Genomic DNA, 22,945 nt, shown 5'->3' with positions numbered 1-22,945 from the left:
AAGGGACCCACTTCTTAGAGGCAAATAAAAACTAAGACTTCAAATCCATTCCTACTCCCAAAGATGCAAGAGGGTGGGGCTGTGCCCGCTACCTTCCTGGCATGTTGGTTCCCAGGGGAAAAGCAGGTGATACAGAGAGGAATGGGCAGGGGGAAGGAGGGCAAGAGTCCAGAGGTCCCACCCAGTTTCTTTCTGCTGTCACCACTAGACATCCTGATGCTCCACCTTCTAGGATATAGATGAGGACCCACAGGTGAACATAAAGCTCTAGCCTTAAATCTGGGTATTTTTCCCATTAGAAAATTAGAGGATATGGAGGCTCTTCCCAACAACACAGAGGTCCGAGTCAGGGTGAGGGTGAGGGACACAAGCTATTTCTTGTGGGCATGATGCCTTCGGGAATGCCCTGGCTCCCGATTCTTTGGGGTTTTGGGTTTGGCACCAATGGAAAATGAAGGGACTGCTGATCTGAAAGACCCTCTCCCAAGGGAGCCCTGGGCAGGCGGAGAGGGAATCCCTAAGCCAAAGCTACTGCCCGTCTTAACTGGTCTGGGGACAGGGAGGCTGTGAGCAAAGGGGGCCATGGGAGGGCCTCCAAACATAATCTTTCTTGTAGAAATACTGGACCTCCCTAAGGCAAAAGGGGTGTTCTGGGGGGTCATGCCCTGGGTGTTCTGACTCCAGCCTTTTCCAAAGGGTGTGATGGTATTTGTGACTCCACTGGGCATTGCTCCGATGGAGAACACTCCAGAGTTGGAGCTCATGTCTGGGACAGTCATGCTGTCCCCAGACTCCCCACAGTCCATAGGGGTCACTAACCCCCCAAAGGCAAAAGGTCGTGGGGCTGTGCTGCCAAACACTGAGGTCTGAGCCCCACTCTGGCGGGTCTGGGAGACAACCCCAAAACCAGTGGCACTAGCTGGACCAAAGCGAAAACCTGCTGGGGGGCTGCCTGCACCGGTCTGGATGCTGGCAGGGACGTGGAAGGTGGAGGCAGAGGGTGTCCACACCCCGAATGCTGACCGTGTGGGGCTGCTGAAGGCTGGCTGAGCTGGAGCTGGGGTTGGGGTTGGGGATACCACTGCTGAGTTTCCTAAAACAGAGGAGCTCTTGAAGCTTGGGCTAAGGGCTGGTTGGTGGGCCCCTTGCCTTTGCCCACCTGAAGCCCCAAACACAGGCTGGGGCGTGACTCCCAGGGATAGTGGGAAAAGTGGCTTTGAGCTTGAACCCAAAGAAACTGTGAGTGCTGAGGTTGGGTTGCAGATGCCCGATGACAATGTGGGCTGGCTTGGGGTTAGGAGGGCCGAGGCCGACAGAGGGCTGCCCTTGACCTTAAAATGGGCAGTGCTTTTCCTAGGGGATATCTGGACAGTGCTGGGAAGGACCTGGCTGAAGATGCTGACTGCATTTACCATGGGAATGGTAGAAAGCTGGGGAGCTGGGAAAATGAAGCCCGTGACTGAGTTCGAGAAGTTGGTCCTGAAGGCATGGGAAGCCCCAAGGAGGAGAGTGTGAGAAGGGGAAGCGTCAGAGGAAGTGTTGCCTACGGTCCTGGTAACACCTGCTCCACCAAAATCCCGAGGTGGCTTGAAAGGGGAGTCTGTGGGTGTGCTGACTGGGGTGGTGGAGGTGGCTATAGAGCTGGTCTTGCCCAGGTTGTGGAAGAGGTGGGTAGCAGCAGGAGAACCTGGAGGAGAGGTCTGCTTGAAGGAGAAAGGCCTCGTTTTAAATGGTTCGATGCTGCCAAAGACGGGCTTGAAGGTGGGCATTGAGAGGCCTGGAGGGGATCGGGCTGCCGTTGTGGCTGAGATTCTGGAAGGTAAGGAGACTCCGGCCTCATTGTTAGGGGGGGGCCTCCAACTGGGCTTTGATGTGGGGTCCGCAGACACGGCAGCAGGCAGTGCAGAGGCAGAAAGATGGTGAGCTGGTCCCCTCACCACGCCAAACACAGTCCTTTCTGTTGAGGGTGCTGTGGGGGTGATGGCAGGTGGGCCTGGGGGCCTGGGAGACGTGTCAGCCTGACAGGTTGAAGGTGGCCGTGTGGTGTCAGTGGCAGATGAGGTGGGAGGAACCGGGGTTAGAAGGCTGACAGCAGCTGTGGGCTCTGAGCCTGCAGAGGGGCCTGGACGGGGTTCTGGCCGGGAGCACCTGAGTGGGGCCAGCAGGCTGGGCGTCTCCAGAGGCGAGTGGACCACACTGGTTCCCTCTCCCGCAGACATTGGGGAGGCCCGTGGACCTGGAGATGCCACCTGAGGATCTGTGTCCTCGGCTGGAGCGGTGCCTGCAGGAGACAGGGTGCGGGACAGGGAAGGCAGAGCCGTAGACTGAGCGTCAGGTGCAGGGTCTGCGGTGGCATCCGTTGCATCCTTCTTGGTTTTGTTGCTCCACGGAAGCCCAGCTTCTGTCCCCGAGGCCAGGTCCTCAGCGGGGACTGCATAACCAAGCTGGGGGCGTGGACTCAGGGACAGCGGAGGCGCAAGGCCAGCGCGCAGCCGTGGAGTCTCCTCACTTCGCGGCCCGGGGCTGCCGGACGATGCCGGGGGCTCCTCCGAGGCCAGTGGGCCTGGCAAGTGCCGCTGAGGACCGCTTTTCCTTTTCACCGGCCACTTGGGCATCTGGAGGGGCGCGTGTCTCTTCCAAGGCTCGGAGAGGCCTCTGGCGGAGCTGTAGGAGCTTGTGATCGCGTTTCTTTTGGAGCCGAGGGGGCCCGCTGGGTGTGAGCTGGCCAAGGAGCTCAGGGAGCAGGAACTGGGCCTCCTGTTCAAGCTGAGGCCCAAGCTCAGAGGCCCAAGGCTGGGCACGAAGGAAGCGAGGTTCCCACTCTTCCCCAGAGGCTTAAACGCAGATGCTCTGGCCTCGGGGCTCCCCCTCTTGCTGTCCGGCCTCTCAGGGGCCTGGGACGGCGGCTCCTCCAGCCGCAGCCTCACTTGCTTGGACTCTCTGAGGACCCGCAGCACGGTCTCCTTTGCATGCGGGTCTGGGGGCTTCTCCGAGGCTGAAGCCCCTGCTGGGCGGATGGTCTGCGCCGGCGGCCTGGCGGGGAGCCCTCGCTGCGCCAGGGGAGTGATCTTGATGGTCACGGGGCTCCACACAGCCCTGGGGTGCCGGAGAGACCAAATGGTCCGCTTCAGGTAGCTTTCCCACCAGTCCGAGGGGAGCGGCCCCACGATGGAATTCTGGGGGCGCCGCATGGGGAAGCGCCTCCAGGCCTCGTTCGCGACCCACGAGGCGGGGTTGGCGGGGTCCCAGTCCCGTGGCCTCTTCCCCGGTCGGAGCCGCGGCGCAGGGTGGGCGCGATGGACGTGCTGAACCCGGTGGAGCTGGTGAAGGGCCTGGGAAGGCTGGCGGGTCACGGGCCTCTGCGGCAGGTCTGCACCCGCCTCGGCCGGGGGAGGCGGGGGCCCCTGTTTGCCCAGGTAACCGCCCATGCGGAGCAGCGAGGCGACTCGGCGACTTTGAGGACGGCGTCGGCCTCCGAGGTTTCCGACATCCGCCGGCTCCACCGAGTCCCGGCGCGCAGGGTTCGGTGACGGTTGGGATCCCGGCGCGAGGAAAACGCGAGGGTGTTGGGGCGCCCCGCACCCGCGGGCCCCGCGCCAGTCGATCAGCGTCAGCGGGAACCGGGGCGCGCAGGGCCGCGGCAGCCCCGCAGGCTCTGCGGTTTGGGGGCCTGAGCTATACGCTAGGACAAGGAGAGGAGGGTTCCGAGGGGGCGCGCGGAGTGAAGGGCTGGGCCGGTGCATGGGGAGGTGGGGTCTGGAGTACAAGGCGCCGGGTCCCCAGGCGCTGACGGCAGACGGGCTCGCGATCCCGCGCGGGTCCCTGAATCGGAGCCGGGAGACCAGGACTGGACACCGCGCAGCAGGATGACGGGCGTGGCGCAGTGCGCCAGGTGGGGCCGCGCGTGGCGAGATGGCGACGTGGCTGAGCTCGTGACCGGCGGTGCCTTCCGGGGCTCCGTGGGGAGAGGAGGCCGCCGGAGGCCCTGCCCGACTCAGAGGGCGCGCCGTGGGAGGTCGGCCGGGATGCAGCCGCTGGGAGGCGACCCAGGGTGAGGCCGGGAGCTTGTCCTCCAGGCAGAGGACTGGCACCTGCTGGTTGCAGGAAGGCCAGTGCGGAGGAAAGGAGGCACAGCCCATCGGTCCAGTGCTCCTGGCTGGTCCTCTGAGTCAGATGGGGCCTCCTCTCCCCACCCAGAGCCTGAGCCCCCGAAGGCACCGCCGGTCCGGAGCTCGGTCACCTCGCCCTTCGCCATGCGCGGCCCCACCTGGCGCAGCAGCCCGAGGGCCTGGGTGGGAGCCAAGACGCGGGAGGCGGCCACACCTGCTTTGGGACTGAGTGGGTTTCAAAGGGAACTCATTCCCCAACGACCTTCCTTGAAAGAGTCGGATTCAATGCGTGCCAATTGTATTGTTATTAGAAGGAACTTCTTTTGTCATCTTTAAAAGTTATTTGGCTTTAAAACTTCGAGAATGTTAGTCACCTAGTAGATCCTGGCTTAGTGAGCAATTGAGCCTCAAATTCAATGAGACCTTATGTATTTGCATAAAAATCGGTTATTTGGTTTCTCTACAATAATTGTATCCAAGTTGTTCACCTATTTTCCCCTTTAAAATATCTATTTTCTGATTTTAAGGAGGATTTAGAAAAGAGTATTTTGTTTTTATAGTAAATGATTGTAGACAATCTAGTCTTCATTCAGCATATTTTTGTAGCCAGTTTTTATTTTTTTCCTTTTGTTTGTAGCCAGTTTTGTAAATCAGTTTACTTTGTTTCTTAAAATAGATTGTATGGATTCATTCCATTTTCTTCTTCAGAAATATGTGCGTGAACTTGAAGTGGATTGATTCCATAAATGACACCCATCGGCTTGCAGCTGGATCCCGCAGAGTGAGGGCAGCTCGGGGGTTCCAGGTGCACTGGACTCTGACGCCCCTTTTGATTTGGTGGAATATCTGGCCGGGGAGCAGGACCCCCTCCGTCCTGGCCCCGTCTCCCCGGATGCCTCTCCCAGACTCACCAAGGCCTTTACTTTGGGCTGAAAATTCTTTCTCCTAGTCAGTCCATGGGCGACTGGAGGGCCACAGGAGAGACATGGGGAAAGGCAGCGCCTCCCTTGTCCCCGGAAGACTGACTGCGTGTGGAGGCGCCGCCTTCACTCCCCGGAGGACATTCAAAGAAAAAGAAGTATGTTTCCTGGATTTCCCAATATACAGCAAAGCTGTGCAGAATACCTTGTATTTACATGTCAAGTAGTGTCAGGTAACAGCTTTTTCGAAAGTCTGGCCCAATAAGGGACATTCTTTGTTTTGCAGGAATGTCCACCATCCCTGGCCCTCAATCAGCATGACAACCAGAAAACTCTCACAAATTCCCAAAACTCTCCCTAGGAGGTGGTACTGCTGTTATAAAGAGAGAAGTGCTCTAGTGATATATTAGCATAGGATCTGGGCTACAAGAATAGAGGTCAGCCAACCTGGCAGGAAAACAAGTTCCCATAAACTATGCAGCTGGATTTTAGTGCAAGATTCTAAATAAACTAGAGGCCTGGCACATGAAAAGTCATGCACTGGAGGGGGTGTCCTGCCCCCTCTCACAGTCCGGGAGCCCTCAGGGGTGGGAGGCGACCCGGCCACCAGGGGAAGGCAACGCCCCATCACACATCTGCTGCTGCCACTGCCAGCCACAAAAGCCCCAGCCAGCCCTGGTTACCTGAGCCTCGGGCGGCCCTGGGTGGCTGGACAGCTGCCATCCAAGGCTTGCCTGTGCTACGGGCCAGCCCTGGGTGGCTGCAGGGCTGAGGAGACTGGGCGCTGCCATCTTTGAGGATGTGGCAATTAGCATATTCCTCCTTATTGGCTGTGGGCACCGCCATCTTTGCAACATTGTGAGGGTCAATTAGCATATTCCCTCTTTATTAGATAGGATTAGAAATTCTGACTCCTCAGTCAACCCAGTGGTAGGATTCTGGTGTTCTCTATTTCCAGCTGAAATGCATGTTCTTGGCAAAGCTGGACACAGACAGCACCACCACAGTGGTGCATTCTGGGGGTCCCTCAACCGGGCCTGCACCCTCTTGAGTCCCAGAGCCTCAGCTGGACATCCTTAGTGCTGCTGGGGAGGCAGGAGAGGCTCCCTCCACCGCCACTGAGGTCACCAGCTGTGAGCCCAGCTTCTTCATTGGTCTGCCCCCTGGTGGTCAGTACATGTCACAGTGACCAGTCATTCCTCGGATTGGTGGATTTGCATATTAGCCTTTTATTATATAGGATAATTGTCGGGTGTAAAAATATGAGTCAGGAGGACTTGCAGGAGACAATCAGATAGGCAAGCTGAAATGTCCACGTGGGCACCAGAGGAATTGGCTAGAACAGTGATTGGCAAACTGCGGCTCGCAAGCCACATGTGGTTCTTTGGCCTCTTGAGTTTTTAGCAAAGGCCAGCTTAGGAGTACCCTAATTAAGTTAATAACAATGTACCTACCTATATAGTTTAAGTTTAAAAAATTTGGCTCTCTCGCTGAAACCAGTTTGGGGTCTGCGGACTGAAGGGTCCCAGGTTCGATTCCGGTCAGGGGCATGTACATTGGTTGCGGTGGGGGGTGTGCAGGAGGCAGCTGGTCGATGTTTCTCTCTCATTGATGTTTCTGGCTCTCTATCCCTCTCCCTTCCTCTCTGTGGAAAATCAATAAAATATATTTTAAAAAATAAAAATAAATAAAAATAAAAAATTTGGCTCTCAAAAGAAGTTTCAATCGTACTGTTGATATTTGGCTCTGTTGACTAATGAGTTTGCTGACCACTGGGCTAGAAGATCAAGGTCAGGACGAGTTGTGGTTTGCCCTCTGGTTCCTCAGTAGAGATGCAAGAGCCTACATTGCATTTGAAAGGGGAATGTCCATTTTTTAAGAAAAGTATGGCCAGCCTACTGGCTCAGGGGTTGAGCATTGACCTATGAACCAAGAGGTCACAGTTGGATTCTCCGTCAGGGCACATGCTGGGGGTTATGGGCTCGATTCCCAGTGTGGGGCATGCAGGAGGCAGCTGATCCACTATTCTCTCTCATTGATGCTTCTCTCTCTCTCTCTCTCTCTCACTTCCTTTCAGAAATCAATTTTTAAGTGTTTTTTAAAAAAGAAAAGTAATGCTCTCCTAATAATAATGATTTCAGGTGACTAGGTGGGGTCAGAAGGAATCAGAGATGGGGAGGGTGGTCTGTCAGCTTTGTTTTAAGAAGAAAATCTCACTGTGGCTCCGCTGCTGCTGCCTGATGTCTCCACGATGACTCCGGAGCGCAAGGCCAGGCGCTTGGCGAGGCCCTGCAAGAGGGAGAGAGACTCCCACGGTGGGTGGGGAAGGCTGAGCACCAGGGCTGGACCCGCATGCTGAGGGCGCGTCTGGCCCTTCTCGGGCCCCCTAGCCAAGGCCGCCTTGTGTGTGCCCTTTTCACGGGTGGTAGCTCCCAGGAGTCGAGGGGTCGAACCACCAGCCTCCCCCAAACCCCATTCTTTGTGAGGTTTGGGGGCCACTGTGAAGCCAGATGCCCCAAAGAGCCCGGAGGGCGCGGCATCTGGCTGGGAGGCTCCACATGCAGGGCCGCCCACCCTTCTCCTGGTCCGCCTGCTCCGCCCCGAAGTAACGCCTGGGGCGCATCTGCCCCGTGAGTGGGCCCTGCCCACCACCCACAAGCCGGTGCTTCTTTTCCTTTTCAAATATTAGTTCACTAACTTGTTAACGTGTGGATTCTGGCTATGGACAGACTTCTTGAGGAGGTCTGAACCCAGTGGGGCGGCGGAGGAGCGAGCCCCGTCACACCGAGACCGCGGGAGCAGCAGGGAGCGCGCTTTTCCTTCACCGGAGGAGGCTGCTTCAGATGCGCTGATGTCTTCTGTAATGAAACTGTTTGTGACACAAGACACGTGATTATGCACTCTTGATCTTTAACAATGTTTAATGCTTTCTGATACAGCAGTTTGGAGATCTAAGTTCAGGTTAGTGCTTGGTTTTAATGAAGAAAGTGCATTGTTGGCTATGCTTGCTAACCACGATACTCATTTTCCAATCCCATTTTTATGCAAAGGTTTGTGTTTAATTCTGCTAGTGATTTTCTGTCTTTCCTGGTTTGAATTAGTTGTTCTTGTAAACTAATCAGAGCATCTTGCGTTAAAATTTTGTAACAATGAAAGATAGAAAAAGGACTATAGTTATGAACTCTAGGTGTCTGAAATAGTGTAAACGTGAGCTTGGAGTTGTTGAGGAATAGTCCTTTGCCCCAATTCCTAGTTGATGGCTTTTTATGCAGTTTTGGGAGGTAGAGGGGCAGCTGGTGATTAACTTTTACATCCCATCAAGGTCATCTTTTGTCTTTACTCTCCCAATACATGTTGTCTTTTAAAATTTGCCTGTGAAAGGAAATGGAGATGGAAAGGAAAGGCAATCAGAGAATGAAATAATTTAAGGGGCTGGTGGGCCATCAAGACACGAAGTCCATACCTTTTGAGGACTTAAAAAGAACTTTAATATAATCTGTGGCCCAACATTTGATTTTTTTTCTTTGTAATTTAAACTATGAAGCTGTATACCAGGCATGATTTAGCAATAGTGTATAGTTCCTGAAGCAATTCCACTATGCCACTAGGGTCAGGTAACGCTGGTTTGAGCTGTAGGAGAATCTCTAGAGTTGTAATAAATTAGAATGTTAAAACATACTAGAAAACAATAGGAAAGTTCAATACTTGTGCTAAGACATTACACGCTACTGAATTATTAACATGAGGGTATTTTATAATTCTTTTTATTAAATAGGAACCAGTTACTCAAACAATTTAAATGCATTAGAACAGGAGCACAATAGATCCCTAGTTGCTGAAATGTAAATGCTTTCTCTTAGCAAAACATGCACAAATATATTCTAGATGCAACACAGCAGAACCTGTTGTATAGTAATCCTATTCAAGATATTTTATGAGTAGACTGAATATAAACCTCCAACCAACCTTTGAAATCATCTTCTCCAAATCCCTCATTTCACAGAGGAAAATGAGGCTTGAAGCAGTGGAATTTTCTAATGTTACAAAGTAGCTTAACATAATTGATTACTTGAGCCCAATGCACTTTCCACTCCACAGTGTGACAGTAAAAAGTTAAAACAAGTTAAGCAGTTTCTCAATCCATCCTGGTTCTTCGGTACTTACAAAGTCAGTCATATGCCAGGGTGCAGCCTCTGATGTTTGTTGAGAGCAGAACGATACCTGAAGGCTTTTCCACAATCATTACATCCAAAAGGTTTCTCTCCCGAATGAACTCTCTGATGCTGAATGAGGTAAGTGCTCTGGCTGAAAGTCTTCCTGCATTCATTACAGTTGTATGGCTTCTCTCCAGTGTGAGTGTTCTGATGCTCAGTCAGGTGAGTGCTCCGGCTGAAGGCTTTGTCACATTCGTTACACTTATACGGCTTCTCTCCAGTGTGGATTCTTTCATGCTGAGTCAGATGGGAGCTCTGGCTAAACGCCTTTTCACATTTATTACACTGGTAGGGCTTTTCTTCTGTGTGAGTTTTTTGATGCTGAGCAAGAGATGAACAATGTCGAAAGGCTTTGCCACACTCACCACACTCATAAGGCTTTGCTCCCGTGTGAATTCTCTTATGTTGTGTAAGGTGTATGTTCTGGTTGAAGGCTCTCCCACATTCATTGCACTTGTATGGTCTTTCTCCAGTATGTATTTTCCTATGCTGAATAAGGGATGAGCCGTAACTAAAGGTTTTCCCACATTCATGACACTGATAGGGTTTCTCACCAGTATGAATTCTTTCGTGTTTAGCAAGAGATGAACTCCGAATAAAGGCTTTCCCACATTCCTTACATTCGTAAGCTTTCTCTTGGGTATGAGTCTTCTGATGCTGATTAAGGTTTGAGAGGTAACTGAAAGCCTTCCCACATTCACTGCATTCAAAGGGCTTTTCTCTGGTGTGGATTCGGCGGTGCTGTGTAAGGGATGAGCAGTAACTGAAGGCCTTCCCACATTCATTGCATTTGTAAGGTTTTTCTCCAGTATGAATTTTCAGATGTTGAGCCAGGGATGACCAGTAACTAAAGGACTTTCCACATTCAGCACAATCATAAGGTTTCTCCCCAGTGTGCGTTTTCTGATGTTGAGTGAGGTTTGAGTGCTGACTGAAGGCTTTTCCGCATTCATTGCATTCATACGGTTTTTCACCAGTGTGAATCATATGATGACGGATAAATGTTGAGGGCCCATTGAAGGCCTTCCCACATTCATTACACTTATAGGTTTTCTCTCCAGTATGGATTTTTTGATGTTGAGTAAGGTGAGTGCTCCTTGTGAAGGTCTTATCACACTCAGCACATTTAAATGGTTTTTCTCCTGTATGAATTTTCTGATGTTCCATAAAGTGGCCTCTCTGGCTAAAGGCTTTTCCACATTCATTACAAGTATATGGCTTCTCACCAGTATGAATTCTATGATGCTGAACAAGATGGGTCCTCTGACTAAAGGCTTTCCCACATTCCTCACATTTATAGGGTTTTTCTCCCGTATGAATTCTTTGATGTTGAGTAAGAGATGGTCCCTCAATGAAGCCTTTTCCACATTGATCACATTTATATGGTTTATCTCCAGTATGAATTCTTTGATGGTTTATAAGGTTTTCGCTCCTGCTAAAAGCTTTCTCGCATTCATTGCACTTGTAAGGTTTTTCTCCAGTATGTGTTCTCTGATGGCGAATAAGCGCCGAACAATAACTAAAAGCTTTCCCACACTCATTGCACTTACAAGATTTCTCTTTTTTAACTGGTTTTAAATTCTGTTTGGTGCTTGTTTTAGTAGCAGTCTCTTTTGGAGATACGTCCTGTTGTGGTACTAGGTTTGAACTAATATTGATGCTTTTTTCAAAGTCATGATTTACATGGTCTCTCTCCAAATGTGGTATTGTTTTCTCAGTTATTTTTATTTCCTTTGGCAATGTCTGTTCATTTGCCTGATGTCTCTCTAGACTTTCTTTAGATAACCATGCTTCTGAGGAGTTAGAACTCCAAGACTCATCACTTTTGTGTTTTTCTACTACTGCCTCTGGAGATGGCTCTGGGACTAATAAGTTATTTTCTGGACTTGTTTCCCAGTCTGAAAGAAAAAATAATGCCAGTATTCTCTGAATAGAGGGGTAAAAAACAAATAATAAATAAACTGCTGTTTTGGAAATGACCTAATGAAATTAAAGCCCGCAGGATATTCTGAGTATTTTCAAAAATAGCCCTATTATTTGAGGAAAAATTTGGAAGGAGTTAAGGAGAGTGATATATAAATAAAAGATAAAAATAGTAAGAGAATATCTAATTCTTTTTTTTTTTAATATATATTTTATTGATTTTTTACAGAGTGGAAGGGAGAGGGATAGAGAGTTAGAAACATCAATGACAAACATCGATCAGCTGCCTTCTGCACACCACCAACTGGGGATATGCCCGCAACCAAGGTACATGCCCTTGACCGGAATCAAACCCGGGACCCTTCAGTCCGCAGGCCGACTCTCTGTCCACTGAGCCAAACGGGTTTCGGCTCTAATTCATTTTTTTTAAAAATATATTTTTATTGATATCAGAGAGGAAGGAAGAGGGAGAGTGAGATAGAAACATCCATGATGAGAGAGAATCATGGGTTGGCTGCCTCCTGCAAGTCCCCCACTGGGGACCGAGCCCACAACCTGGGCACATCGAACCTGGGACCTTTCAGTTTGCAGGCCAAAGCTCTATCCACTGAGCCAAACCAGCTAGGGGTAATTCAGTTTTATATATAATCTCTAAGAACTCGTAAGGAAACTCCATTTAAGGAAATTATTAATTTAAAGAGTGACAGAGAGATAACTAAGAGGAGACACACATAGACTAAGAGAAGGTACTCTGAACTGAGATTTCTCACCAATGAACAACACAGAAACTAAGAACCCTGATGTCAAGACAGAACAAACAAAAAAGACCTGGCTAAAGCTGCATGGATTCTGGCCTGGAACACTGAAGTAACAGTCATTTCACTGCTAAAAATGGGAAAGTTGTAAATAGTAGCGGAAATAATTTAAGGGGGAGGGGAGGACAACAGTTTGACTCTAGGTGTTCTGAGAATTAGGAACAGAAATGGAGACTATAGTAGTATTTGTGGGGGTGGACACCAAAAGAAGCAGAATAACCAAGATCTTGAAATATAGGTTAGGAAATATCAACTCAAAAAATAAAGGAAAACAACAGCTGAAGCCATAGGAATGTATGTAAGAAAAGAACACAGGTGAGTGTGTAGGGTAATGGGATGAATCAACTGCCTAATGAAAGAAGGCAGTTTATTAGCAAAGAAAACAATAGATGAAACCGGTTTGGCTCAGTGGATAGAGCGTCGGTCTGCGGACTAAAGGGTCCCAGGTTCAATTCTGGTCAAGGGCAGGTACATTGGTTGCGGGCACATCCCCAGTGGGGGTGTGCAGGAGGCAGCTGGTTGATGTTTCTCTCTCATCGATGTTTCTAGCTCTCTATCCCTCTCCCTTCCTCTCTGTAAAAAATCAATAAAAATATTTTTAAAAAAAAAGAAAAAAAGAAAACAATAGATGAAACAAAAAGAAAAGTACATTATCAGGAAGTAGAGTTACAGTACTGTACTTTCTACTCTGGGGGTTAGGGTGTGTTTTTCAAGTCCCAAGAAAATAAAGATGACAATTAAATGAAGCAGGGTAGTCAATGTTAGCAGATTCAGTCAAGAAAAAAGACTGTTTGCCCTGACCCAAGTGGCTCAGTTGGTCGAGCATTGTCTCATGCACCAAGAGGTCACCAGTTTGATCCCAGTCAGGGCACATGCCCAGGTTGCAGGCTCAACCCCAAGTAGTAGGGGTGTAGGAAGCAGCCGATCAATATTCTCACACCCATGTTTCCCTCTCTTCCTTCCTCTCTCTCTAATACCAATAAGAAGATTTTAAAAAGAGGCTGTGTTTTAAAAATCTGTTAACAGGAGGGTATAGCAGAATGAACCTGAGCTGCCAGCCCAGCCACTATCACTGTCATCCCTGCAAGCTCAAGCAGTGAGGCAGACCACACCTGGCACCATGGGGCATGGTGCCACTGTGTGAGAACAGCAGGTTCAGAACAGCTTCCCAAGCAGGGACCAAACAATCACAGCAACACAGGCTTTGGGAAATATCCATCAACAGAAGTGACACTAAGAAAGACACTTGTACAGCAGATGGCCATGAAGATGACCTCAGCTCCTAAAAGTACTCACAGTGGAGGACTGGAGAGCATGGCATCTGATGCTATTAAAGGAGAAAAGGCCCAGGCGAAGGAAGCGGCTGATCTCCAGCCCAGGCTGGAATTCCAGTTGAAGACAACAAACTGTGACCTATGCTATCCACACTGCCATGTCTTCTACATGAGCAACAGTTACCAGAATATCAGGGGTGGGCAAGGAATGAAGGACTGGAGAAAGTTCCAGAAGGCCAGACTGAACAGCACCACAGGGATTGCACAAAGCCATTTCCACTTCACCACATGGAAAGCCTATGGGCACTGAGTGATAATTGGGGGTGTTGACAACCAGCAACTAAGGAACACCAGGGGCCAGTGAGAAAGACGACACATCAGAATATGATCATGACTCTGCAGGGGCCAGCTCACAAGGCAGCCTAGAAAGGATGTCAAGAAAGAAGGTAAGAAAAATCACGCAGACAGGGCCCAGGACCAGTGCCCACCTCAGTGTAGGTACCATCACAACTTCAAATACCTGTACGGATGCCGGCAGAACTATATATCAAGTTATAGACATGAAGCATCCAAGTCACCAGCTAAGGATAAATCTGCTCCAAATGCTGAAGAGGGCAGGACCAGGGGCAAGCTTGCCAAGACTGTCGTCAGTGGCTCACTTCCAGCAACAAGAAGTGAACAAGAGACTGGAACTAAATACTTCAAGGGATTGTCTTCTGCCCACCGGAATTATCTACATTATCTGTGCAACATGGGTGTATTATTTTTTTACCTAAATATAATCTCTTTTTGGTAATGACTAAAGCATTAAAAAAAACTAGGATTTATTTTTCAATACCTTTTTAAGTATTTTAAAATTGTTTTATATGTGCTCAGTTTGGGATTTTTAAAGACTTTTTAAAAAATATTTTTTTAATGATTTCAGAGAGGAAGGGCGAAGGTGAGGAGGGTGAGATAGAAACATCAATGATGAGAGGGAATCATTGATTGGCTGCCTCCTGCACGCCCCCTATTAGGGATGGGGATCGAGCCTGCAACCGGGGCATGTGCCCTTGACCAGAATCGAACCTGGGACCCTTCAGTCCACAGGCCTGATGCTCTATCCACTGAGCCAAACCAGCTAGGGCTAAAGACTTTGTTTTTAATTCATAATAAAACTTGGAAGAAGGGGACAGGGTAGAAGTGGAGGAGAGTATAGGGAGCATAATGATGGGAAAAAAAATTTTTTTGAATACACACACCAAAGACAAAAAAACAACAACACAAAAGTTAGTAAGTACAAAGTTAATAAGTCTCTTATTTAAAAATATATTAGTTTTTTAAATTGCATTCCATGAAACCATATTCTAATGTAAAGGTTATAAAGGTGCAGTGTGAAAAAGGATTCAGGACTGGGGGAGGAGAAATGTTATATTCTATGCAACTCTGTTGAAAATTCATAATACCCAGCTGCATATTTTAAAACTCTATGAATGGTCCTCCAATAATTAACTTGCAAAAATTTAAGCTAATCAGCACTTTCCAAATTTGAACATGGCATGATTTTTTTCCTCCATAAAAAAGAACCTCTGGTGGGTGGGTGGGAAGAGATTAACCAAAGAACTTGTATGCATATATGCACAACCCATGGACACAGACAATAGTGTGGGAAAGGCCTGGGGTGGGGGACAAGTGAATGAGGGGAAAGAGGACATTTGTAATACTTTCAATAATAAAGATTAACAACAACAACAAAAAGAACCCCCACTCCCACCTCATTCTCTCTGGAGTGTTCTCCCTTACCTAGAGTGACTAAGTTTGTACGTTTTCCAGGATCTGGTCTTTGAAGAGGTGTCTCTGTGCAGTTTGGGAATTAATGCTTTGCAAAGTATAATTTCAAGGATAGTCTGGTAAAGTGACAGAATCAGAAGCTGATATTAAGAATCACACTGGGAGCATTATCTCAATTCATTGAGGTTCTGCTTCCCGGCATATGTCGAGAGTTTGGCTCAAATAAACTCACTAAAATTCAAAAAAAAAAAAAGAATCACACTGATATTAAGAAAGGTATGCAATCACTATTGCAGTGTGTGGATGGGAAAGCAGGGGGGCAGACTGGATGGTAGCCAAATAGATTAATCATGTTGAATGAAAGTACTTGGAAATTAAGGTTACCTACTTCTGTTTGAAGGTACTAATGATACAGCCAGTAACCCAAAAGAAATCTGTAAGGGCTGAAAAGTGAAGTGATAATCATGAACTGAGGTTCCCAAAAGAGGTGGGAAAAGATGGAATCCAGAACTAGTTACAAAAGGCAGGAAGGGTACCTTCTCTGAGGAGTATAAAAATAGAATATGTGTTGAGATAGTGTTTTGACAAAGCATAAAGGAGTCCAGGTGGCATCCCATTTCTCCACAAGAAGCAAGTACATCCACATTTCAGACATGAAATCCTCTTGTCAGGCTGGTGGTTGGGTTAATGACATTCATCTCTGGGACCCATTACTTACCTCCAAAGCCACCCACTGGAATGCCTGGCTCCACACTCCACGGCTCTGTCCCTTGCTCTAACTGGGAAATCACATCAGGTTTGGAAACTTGGAGTCCTGCTCATGAGGAAGAAAACAAAAGACAGGTACCTGTCTGCAGTAAAGGCAAAGTGCCAGGTCAGAATTCCTTTTCACCACTTTGTGTCAAGAGGAAAGGACGTGTAGGACTGATCCAGTGGGAATGAATAGTATATCAAGCGTCAGTGTTACAAATTCCCTGACATGGTATAATTTGGGAACTGATCTGGGTTCAGAAAAATTATTAGTCTGTCCTACTTGCTAGGAGAGAGAAACCTGTTTAAAGCCTTTCAAAATTAGGAATCCTTGGTTCCTTAACTTAAAGGCAAAATTCACCTAAGTACAAGATAACCCCCTTCCTCCTTTATACCCCCAGATATTAACTCAGAGACATCATCCTTACCTATAGAGACCAGGTGTGTGTAATTTTCCAATGTCACATCCCTGAATAAATCTCTCTGTACAGGATCCAGCTGTTTCCATTCTTCCTGGGTAAAGTCCACCACCACATCCTTGAAGGTCACTGATTCCTGAAATACCAAACACATTTCTGCTGGACCACAAAGCATTTACCTAGGAAAGGGGTAAAGTTAGCAATACTGACAGAGTAAGGCAAGCCATGGGCTATCTGAAAAATGATTCTGATATTTCCTCCTTTGTAAAATGAATATGAAAACATAAACCAAAAGGTTGGGGTTTTATTCCCGGTCAGGACACATAACCACATTGCAGATTCCATCCCTGGTAGGGGCATGTACGGAAGGAACCAATTGATGTTTCTCTCACATAGATGTTCCTCTTTTTCTCCCTAAAATCAGTAAAATATATCCTCTGGTGAGGGTAAAACAACAACAACAACTAATGGTTCACAAATGATCTATAAAATAAAGCTTTCAACTTCTTATCTAGACATTCACGACCTTTCATATTCCAACCTTGTTCAACCTCTTACTGTTTGCCAAAATAAATCATCTCCTCCAATTTTTTATGAATCCTGTATAACACCAGCTAATTCTTATTTGTTAACTTTTGTTCATAATCTTTATCCATACTCACAATCTACCTCAACTCTCCGACCTTATTTGTCCAAATATCCATCCTACATCTTGTTCATTCTCTATTTTCCACAGCATTCACTTTGCCTTTTAAATACTTACTTGCCACATTGAAGCATGCCAAACTACTAACAAACAAGAAGTAAGTGGTAAATGCATTAGATAAGCTGGAGAGGCAGAACTAGGAAGAACATCAGATGGGAGCCCAAAACAACAATTGTTTTTGGATAAATATACCCCCACAGCAAAAGAATATACGATCCCACTCTAAGGGCTGAAATGGCATTTCAGGAAATCCCAACTTACCTGAAAACTGGCTGATGGGAGTATAGTATGTCCCCCTTGGACAAGGGCAGATACTGGAGAGGGCAGATCTAGGTGAGGAAGAAGAAACCAGTGAATCCTGTCCATCATAGCTGCCTGCCCCCAGCAATCTGTAAAGTCCACTTATTTTTCTATTTGAAAATAACAGGAATTATGCCATTTCCTTTAATTCAAATTCACAGAATCCAAAGAAGAATCAATATAATTGCTGACTAGGGACCTGATACTCTCATTGGTAGCATGAGAAGGTAAATCATTACTTTAAGATTAACAATTTTGTCTCTAGATACTTACAGCCACATGGATCATACAACTCAATCTATGTTCCTATTAAGTAAGACAAAATATTTCTGCTGCTTCCTCTGTTACATAAAAAATATGAATAGCCCTGACTGGTTTGGCTCAGTGGATAGAGCATCGGCCTGCGGACTGAAGGGTCCCGGGTTCGATTCTGGTCAAGGGCATGTACCTTGGTTGCGGGCACATCCCCAGTAGGGGGTGTGCAGGAGGCAGCTGATCAATGTTTCTCTCTCATCGATGTTTCTAACTCTCTATCCTTCTCCCTTCCTCTCTGTAAAAAATCAATAAAATATATATTAAAAATATATATATATATATGAATATATCAGACTACTTTCCAAAAGTCTTCACAGGCCTTTTGAAACTTTGCTATTAATGCAAATTAAATGTCAGAGCAGTGTATACTACTTATACTCCTTACAAGAATGTCTCAAGTTAAATGGACGTGGTCAATACAACTGCTTGTATCAGGGCAGGAATTCGGGGGCGGCTTTCTCCCAGATGGCAGTGCTCGCAGGGTCACTGTTCCTGTGCTGGGACCTCCCCCTTTGCAGAGCGACTGGCAGCCATATCTGAGTTTCCATCAGCATGGTGCACACTGTTCACTCTACCCGGGTGATTCCCTGAGACCCTGCCCCATCCTATTTGCAGTCCCACCCAAGCTGTTTGCAGTGGCTTTTCCATATGAATGGCCTGTCCTGGCTCAGGCTTCAGACTTTTAAAAAATCTCTTAAGCAGCAGCTGGCATGAGCATGCCCCAAATCTAGCAATAAGAGGCCTAAGCACCAGCCTGCCTTGCTTCACAGCTGGGCCTCACCTGGGCACTTCCAAGCCCACCTGGTGAACTCTTTGTGGCTCCTGCTGGGTGGCCCCAGGCAGTGACTGACTTTGCACCTCCAGGGCGGCCCCAGAGCCAGTGGACAGCTTCAGACCATAGCAGATTACAACTCTACAAGTCCACAAGCGACACCCTCAAGGGGCAGACTCGGTGAGCACCAAAGCCCCACTGAAGCAAGTCCTGCTCCATAGGGGTGTTTCCTGCACAGCAGCTCTCCCACTGTAGTCACAGCTGGTCCTCACAGCCAATTGGCCTGGAGGTCAATTCCTCCCAGTGACACCAACAGCAATCAAGGCTCAACTACAAGACTGTACACACAGCCCACACAGGGGAGCACCTAGAGTGCCCAGCTCAGGTGACTGAGGAGGCTGAACTACTGGCCCTTATAGGACACCTACTACCAAGGCCACTCTGCCAAGTCGGAGAGACATAGCAGCTCTATGTAGGGGGCGTGCAGGAGGCAGCTGCTCAATGATTTTCATCATTGATGTTTCTCTCTCTCCTTCTCCCTTCCTCTCTGAAATTATATATATAGAATTAAGACAAATATAAGGTATAGCTCAACCTACATAAATAACTAATGTTAAGACTTCTAATGATATTAAAGAAATCAAGAAAATGACTGTATAATTATAGTTAGGTTAAACCAGTGGTCGGCAAACTGCAGCTCGCGAGCCGCGGTTTGCCGCTCTGTTGACTAATGAGTTTGCCCACCACTGAGATAGGGGCTTAATCACAAGGAACAACAACAGCCTGTAATTATTGGAATCGAGAGTCTAGATCAGTGATCGGCCAAATCATTAGTCAACAGAGCGGCAAACCACAGCTCATGAGCCGCATGTGACTAGCGAGTTGCAGTTTGCCGACCACTGGGTTAAACCAAACCTGACTGCATAGCCATACCTAAAGAATGTAGACAGTGACAATGCAGAGGGAAGTCTAAAGGGACATGTCACAGAGCTCTTTGCTTACCCTGACCTGTTTGGTGACATGTAGCAAGAAATAGAAGGAATATGTAATAAATCTGCTAGTTACATAAAGTTGGAAAAAAGAGTTAAAACAATAAGTAACTACATTAAGATTCTTATAACTATTTGGACAAGCTGGAGCAGTTGGCCAAAATATTAAATAATCATAAATGTGAAGTCCTGGCATTAGGGATAAAAAAACAATTCTATTACACAAAGTTCATTGCAAGTTATATAAAAATAATCTAGGGTTTACAGCATAATATTGCTAATTTTTAAAATCCAAATACAATCTGATACTAAACCACAGAAGTGTAATTCAAATTGAAAGTAGTACATTATACTTTTAGTATTTTTGAAAGCACATCCACTGAACTATGTTTCATTTTTAAGAAGCATGCTGTCATTGCAGTAGAGTTTCAGAGAAGAGGTCTCGATATCCTATATAATAAAAAGGTAACATGCAAATTGACCCTCACGCTATCACACAAGATGGCCACCCCCTGTGGTCAAAGATGGCTGCCACAAGATGGCCAGTAGGGGAGGGTAGTTGTGGGTGATCAGGCCAGCAGGGGAGGGCAGTCGGGGGCAATCAGGCCGGCAAGGGAGTGGTTAGGGGTGATCAGGCTGGCAGGCAGGCGAGCAGTTGGGAGCCAGCAGTCCCAGATTGTGAGAGGGATGTCCGACTGCCGGTTTAGGCTCGATCCCTGGAATCAGGCCTAAACTGGCAGTCGGACATCCCCCGAGGAGTCCCAGATTGGAGAGGGTGCAGGCTGGGCTGAGGGGCAATATCCCCCCCCCACCCAGTGCACGAATTTTGTGCACCAGGCCTCTAGTACCACATGAACAAGCATCAAAGGAATGAAGGCTATTCTGCTTAGAAAATAATTTGTGAATAGGAGTTGTAATTAATAGCTGATTTGACATATGAGAAGGACAGCAGTATGAGAGTGAAAACAGTTTTGCTTTGGGGACTCCAAGAACTAAGATGAATGCAGAAGTGAAGGAATAGGCACTTCTGTCTAACATAAGGGATTGAAAAAGAGAGAGGAGGATAAAGTCCACACAAAATGGAGAGTTTAATGCCACACTCCTACAGGTATCGGCCCGGATGGCCATCTCCCAACCATATGTTAAAAAATGGTTTCTTGCCCTGGCCAGTGTGGCTCAGTTAGTTAGAGCATCGTTCCATACACCAAAAGGTTGTGGGTTCGATTCCCAGTCAGGGCACAAAACTTGGTAGCAAATTCAATCCCTGATTAGGGCATGTATGCGAGGCAGCCAATTGATGTCTCTCTCTCTCTCTCTCTCTCTCTCTCTCTCCCCTCTCCTCCTTAAAAAAAAAAAAAAAAGGAAAAAAAAATGGTTTCTTGCACTGAAAGAATGATTGCCAGGATTTTTTTTTTCTGACTTCAAGATTACCATTCTGACCTATAATAATAAAAGCGTAATATGCTAATTAGACCTGACGTCCTTCCGGAGGACTTTCTGGACAAAGCCTGGACTGCGAGGGAAGGGGGGGGCGGGGGGGGGGGGGGGGGGAGAAGGCCTACTCTCACACAAATTTCGTGCATCGGGCCTCCAGTATTTAATAAATATGTCATATGAGGATCACAGACATTCTGCATCATTCCTCCTTGTCATTCCCCAATCCTAAGGTGACCAGACGTCCCGCTTTTGGCGGGACAGTCCCGATTTTTAATAATTTGTCCCGTGTCCCGCGGCGTTTTAAAAAAGTCCCGATTTTTGGAAAGAATGCACGACAAGCTAGGGAACGGCGGGAGAACGGGAAGGGAATATACGGTTTTCGGCGGCCATGTGGCTATTTAGCCAGGATAAATAATGCACTAAAAATTGTGGAATACGCGCTGTCCTTACCAGGAACTAATGCTGCGACTGAACGCGTTTTTCCTACGGTAAAGTGTGGACATCAGAAAAATCACAATTAAGTGTTGAGACTTTGAAAGTCATTTTATGTGTGAAATATAATTTAACAAATTCTTGTGAAAAAGAATTTGGAGCGAGACCATGTAAACAATGACAGCAATCTACTAAAAAAAATTCACTCAAATTAGAAATATGCCAAAGAATAAAATAATACTATACATAATTTTATTTATTTATTATATTTGTAAATTGTACGTATGTTGAAATTTTAAAAAATATATTACAATACTATTTTTGCGTTCTATGAAAATTTTTGTTGCTCCATATAGACCAAATTTTTAATCAAGAACCCCCCCTCCCCCCCGGTCAATGGTGTCCCGCTTTACCAATGTTAAAATCTGGTCACCTTACCCAATCCCCAACTCTTCCTCTAAGTCTCTCCCTGCAATGTAAATCGGTCTCTTCCCTTGATTCTTAAATATAAGGTTTCCTCCTTCCACCTCTTCCAGCTGACAAGTGCTGTACGAGTATTTGCTCTTCAAGTTATGACTGTTCTTTTGCCTCCATCATCACGCCCCCCCCCGCCCCCACCTCCGTGGTCCCCACTACCTTCCATCTCAGGAGCTCATCCCGTTCCTCTGCAGCCCGGTCGCCAGGGTTTCCCAAGCAGCGTCCCTCCAGTGGGTCCTCCGTCTGGGGCTCAGATATCCAGACAGAACTCTGAACCTTCACACGCGCTCAGCATGGCTGGCCTAGGGGACACGGGTGGGTCCGCAGCAGGCGTCACAGCCAAACCTCCGAGTTTTGCGTAGTGGCCAGGAGGTCCTTGGAGAGAGAAGCGCCGGCAGCGGCACTCCCGCTGAGCAAAGCAGGGAGCTCGGCTCCGGGTTCAGCCCAGGACTGAGAAACCCCTCGGCGCCTCCCCTGGAGTCGGGCCAGGGGCGCCCGCAGGACTTCCCCTTCCCTTCGGGCCCCGCGGGCTGGGATTCGGGACACACACCTGTTGCGGGGGCAGAAAGCTGGAAGGTGGCCCAGCGGGGCGGGGCCCAGCTCCGTGCTTCCTCCCGGGGCGGAACAAAAGAACAAAGCCGTCCGCGGGATCCGGGCGGAACCGCCCGCGCTGAAGCTGAAGGCGGCGTGGGGCGCCCCCTTCCAGGACTCCCCAGCTCCCTCCGCAGAGGCCTTTCCAAGCAGGGCGAGCAGGGTGACGTCACGCGTCCGGAGAGCTGGCGGTTGCCATGGTGATACCTGCGCTTTCCTCCAAAGCGATCCCACAAGCTCCGATCGCTGGTTCGGAAGCGCCGGGAGGATTCCCAAACCCAGAGCGGCTAGATTTGCCCAGCGCCTACCTCCGTCCCGGTCTACAGGGGCTTCAACGGCCACTTCCGGTCGTCTGGAGAGAGCCCGCCCCCGATCGAGGGTGCGTTAAAGCGCTGGTGGACACACAGGACTACGATTTCCAGAATGCTCCACGCGCTGGCGCAGGACTACGATTCCCAGGATGCTCCGCGCGCTGACCCATTTCCCTGTGGCCTCGCCGTTAAGACCCTGTCCCGCGGGCCTGCCTATCATTTGCCCTGAACCGCTCAGGTGGAGGTGTGCATTGGAGCGCGGACTCTCGAGTTTGTGGATCGAACAGCTCATAAGAAATACACATTTTCACGCATATACTTTTAAAAAGCAAACATTTCGCCATGCATTAAGCACTGTTATGACCTGTCCTGCCCTCTATTCAGTGTTCTATTCCTTTGTTTAAAAATTCTGGTCCTGACC

General features: G+C 48.1%; 2 protein-coding genes across 4 annotated transcripts; both read right to left on the bottom strand.

Moving 5' to 3' along the window:
- Positions 1 to 371: 371 nt before the first annotated feature.
- Positions 372 to 3,428, bottom strand: POM121L2 (POM121 transmembrane nucleoporin like 2; the record flags this gene model as incomplete). Its single annotated transcript, XM_079761833.1, has 1 exon — positions 372 to 3,428. The coding sequence occupies one exon, from the start codon at positions 3,426 to 3,428 to the stop codon at positions 372 to 374; it is 3,057 nt and encodes a 1,018-aa protein (XP_079617959.1).
- A 3,315-nt stretch (positions 3,429 to 6,743) lies between these two features.
- On the bottom strand, positions 6,744 to 22,555 carry ZNF184 (zinc finger protein 184). 3 transcript variants are annotated; one of them, XM_079762145.1, is made up of 6 exons: positions 22,173 to 22,555; positions 21,782 to 21,997; positions 17,162 to 17,229; positions 16,204 to 16,330; positions 15,744 to 15,839; positions 6,744 to 11,141 (listed from the first exon to the last, which is right to left on the bottom strand). In XM_079762145.1, the coding sequence occupies exons 2-6, from the start codon at positions 21,786 to 21,788 to the stop codon at positions 9,202 to 9,204; spliced, it is 2,238 nt and encodes a 745-aa protein (XP_079618271.1). In that variant the 5' UTR covers positions 21,789 to 21,997; positions 22,173 to 22,555; the 3' UTR covers positions 6,744 to 9,201. The 3 variants fall into 3 exon arrangements, with proteins under 3 accessions (XP_079618271.1, XP_079618272.1, XP_079618270.1); XM_079762146.1 differs by having other exon boundaries at positions 21,782 to 21,924; XM_079762144.1 differs by lacking the exons at positions 21,782 to 21,997; positions 22,173 to 22,555 and having other exon boundaries at positions 17,162 to 17,705.
- Between the last annotated feature and the right edge of the window lie 390 nt (positions 22,556 to 22,945).

The sequence above is a fragment of the Cnephaeus nilssonii genome (assembly GCF_951640355.1).
Source record: "Cnephaeus nilssonii genome assembly, chromosome: 21".
NCBI classification, from domain to species: Eukaryota; Metazoa; Chordata; class Mammalia; order Chiroptera; family Vespertilionidae; genus Cnephaeus; species Cnephaeus nilssonii.
The sequence above is the reverse complement of the archived record's forward strand: the minus strand, read 5'-3'. Positions and strand labels throughout refer to the sequence as shown.

What these genes read in the sequence shown, in the direction of transcription:
- ZNF184 (XM_079762144.1), bottom strand. Translation starts at nt 17,269, where the DNA reads ATGATGGACAGGATTCACTGGTTTCTTCTTCCTCACCTAGATCTGCCC. An exon ending in TCCCATCAGCCAGTTTTCAG is followed by an intron (nt 16,331 to 17,161) that starts GTAAGTTGGGAT and finishes TTGGTATTTCAG; the next exon opens with GAATCAGTGACCTTCAAGGA. An exon ending in TCCAGTGGGTGGCTTTGGAG is followed by an intron (nt 11,142 to 15,743) that starts GTAAGTAATGGG and finishes TTTTTCTTTCAG; the next exon opens with ACTGGGAAACAAGTCCAGAA.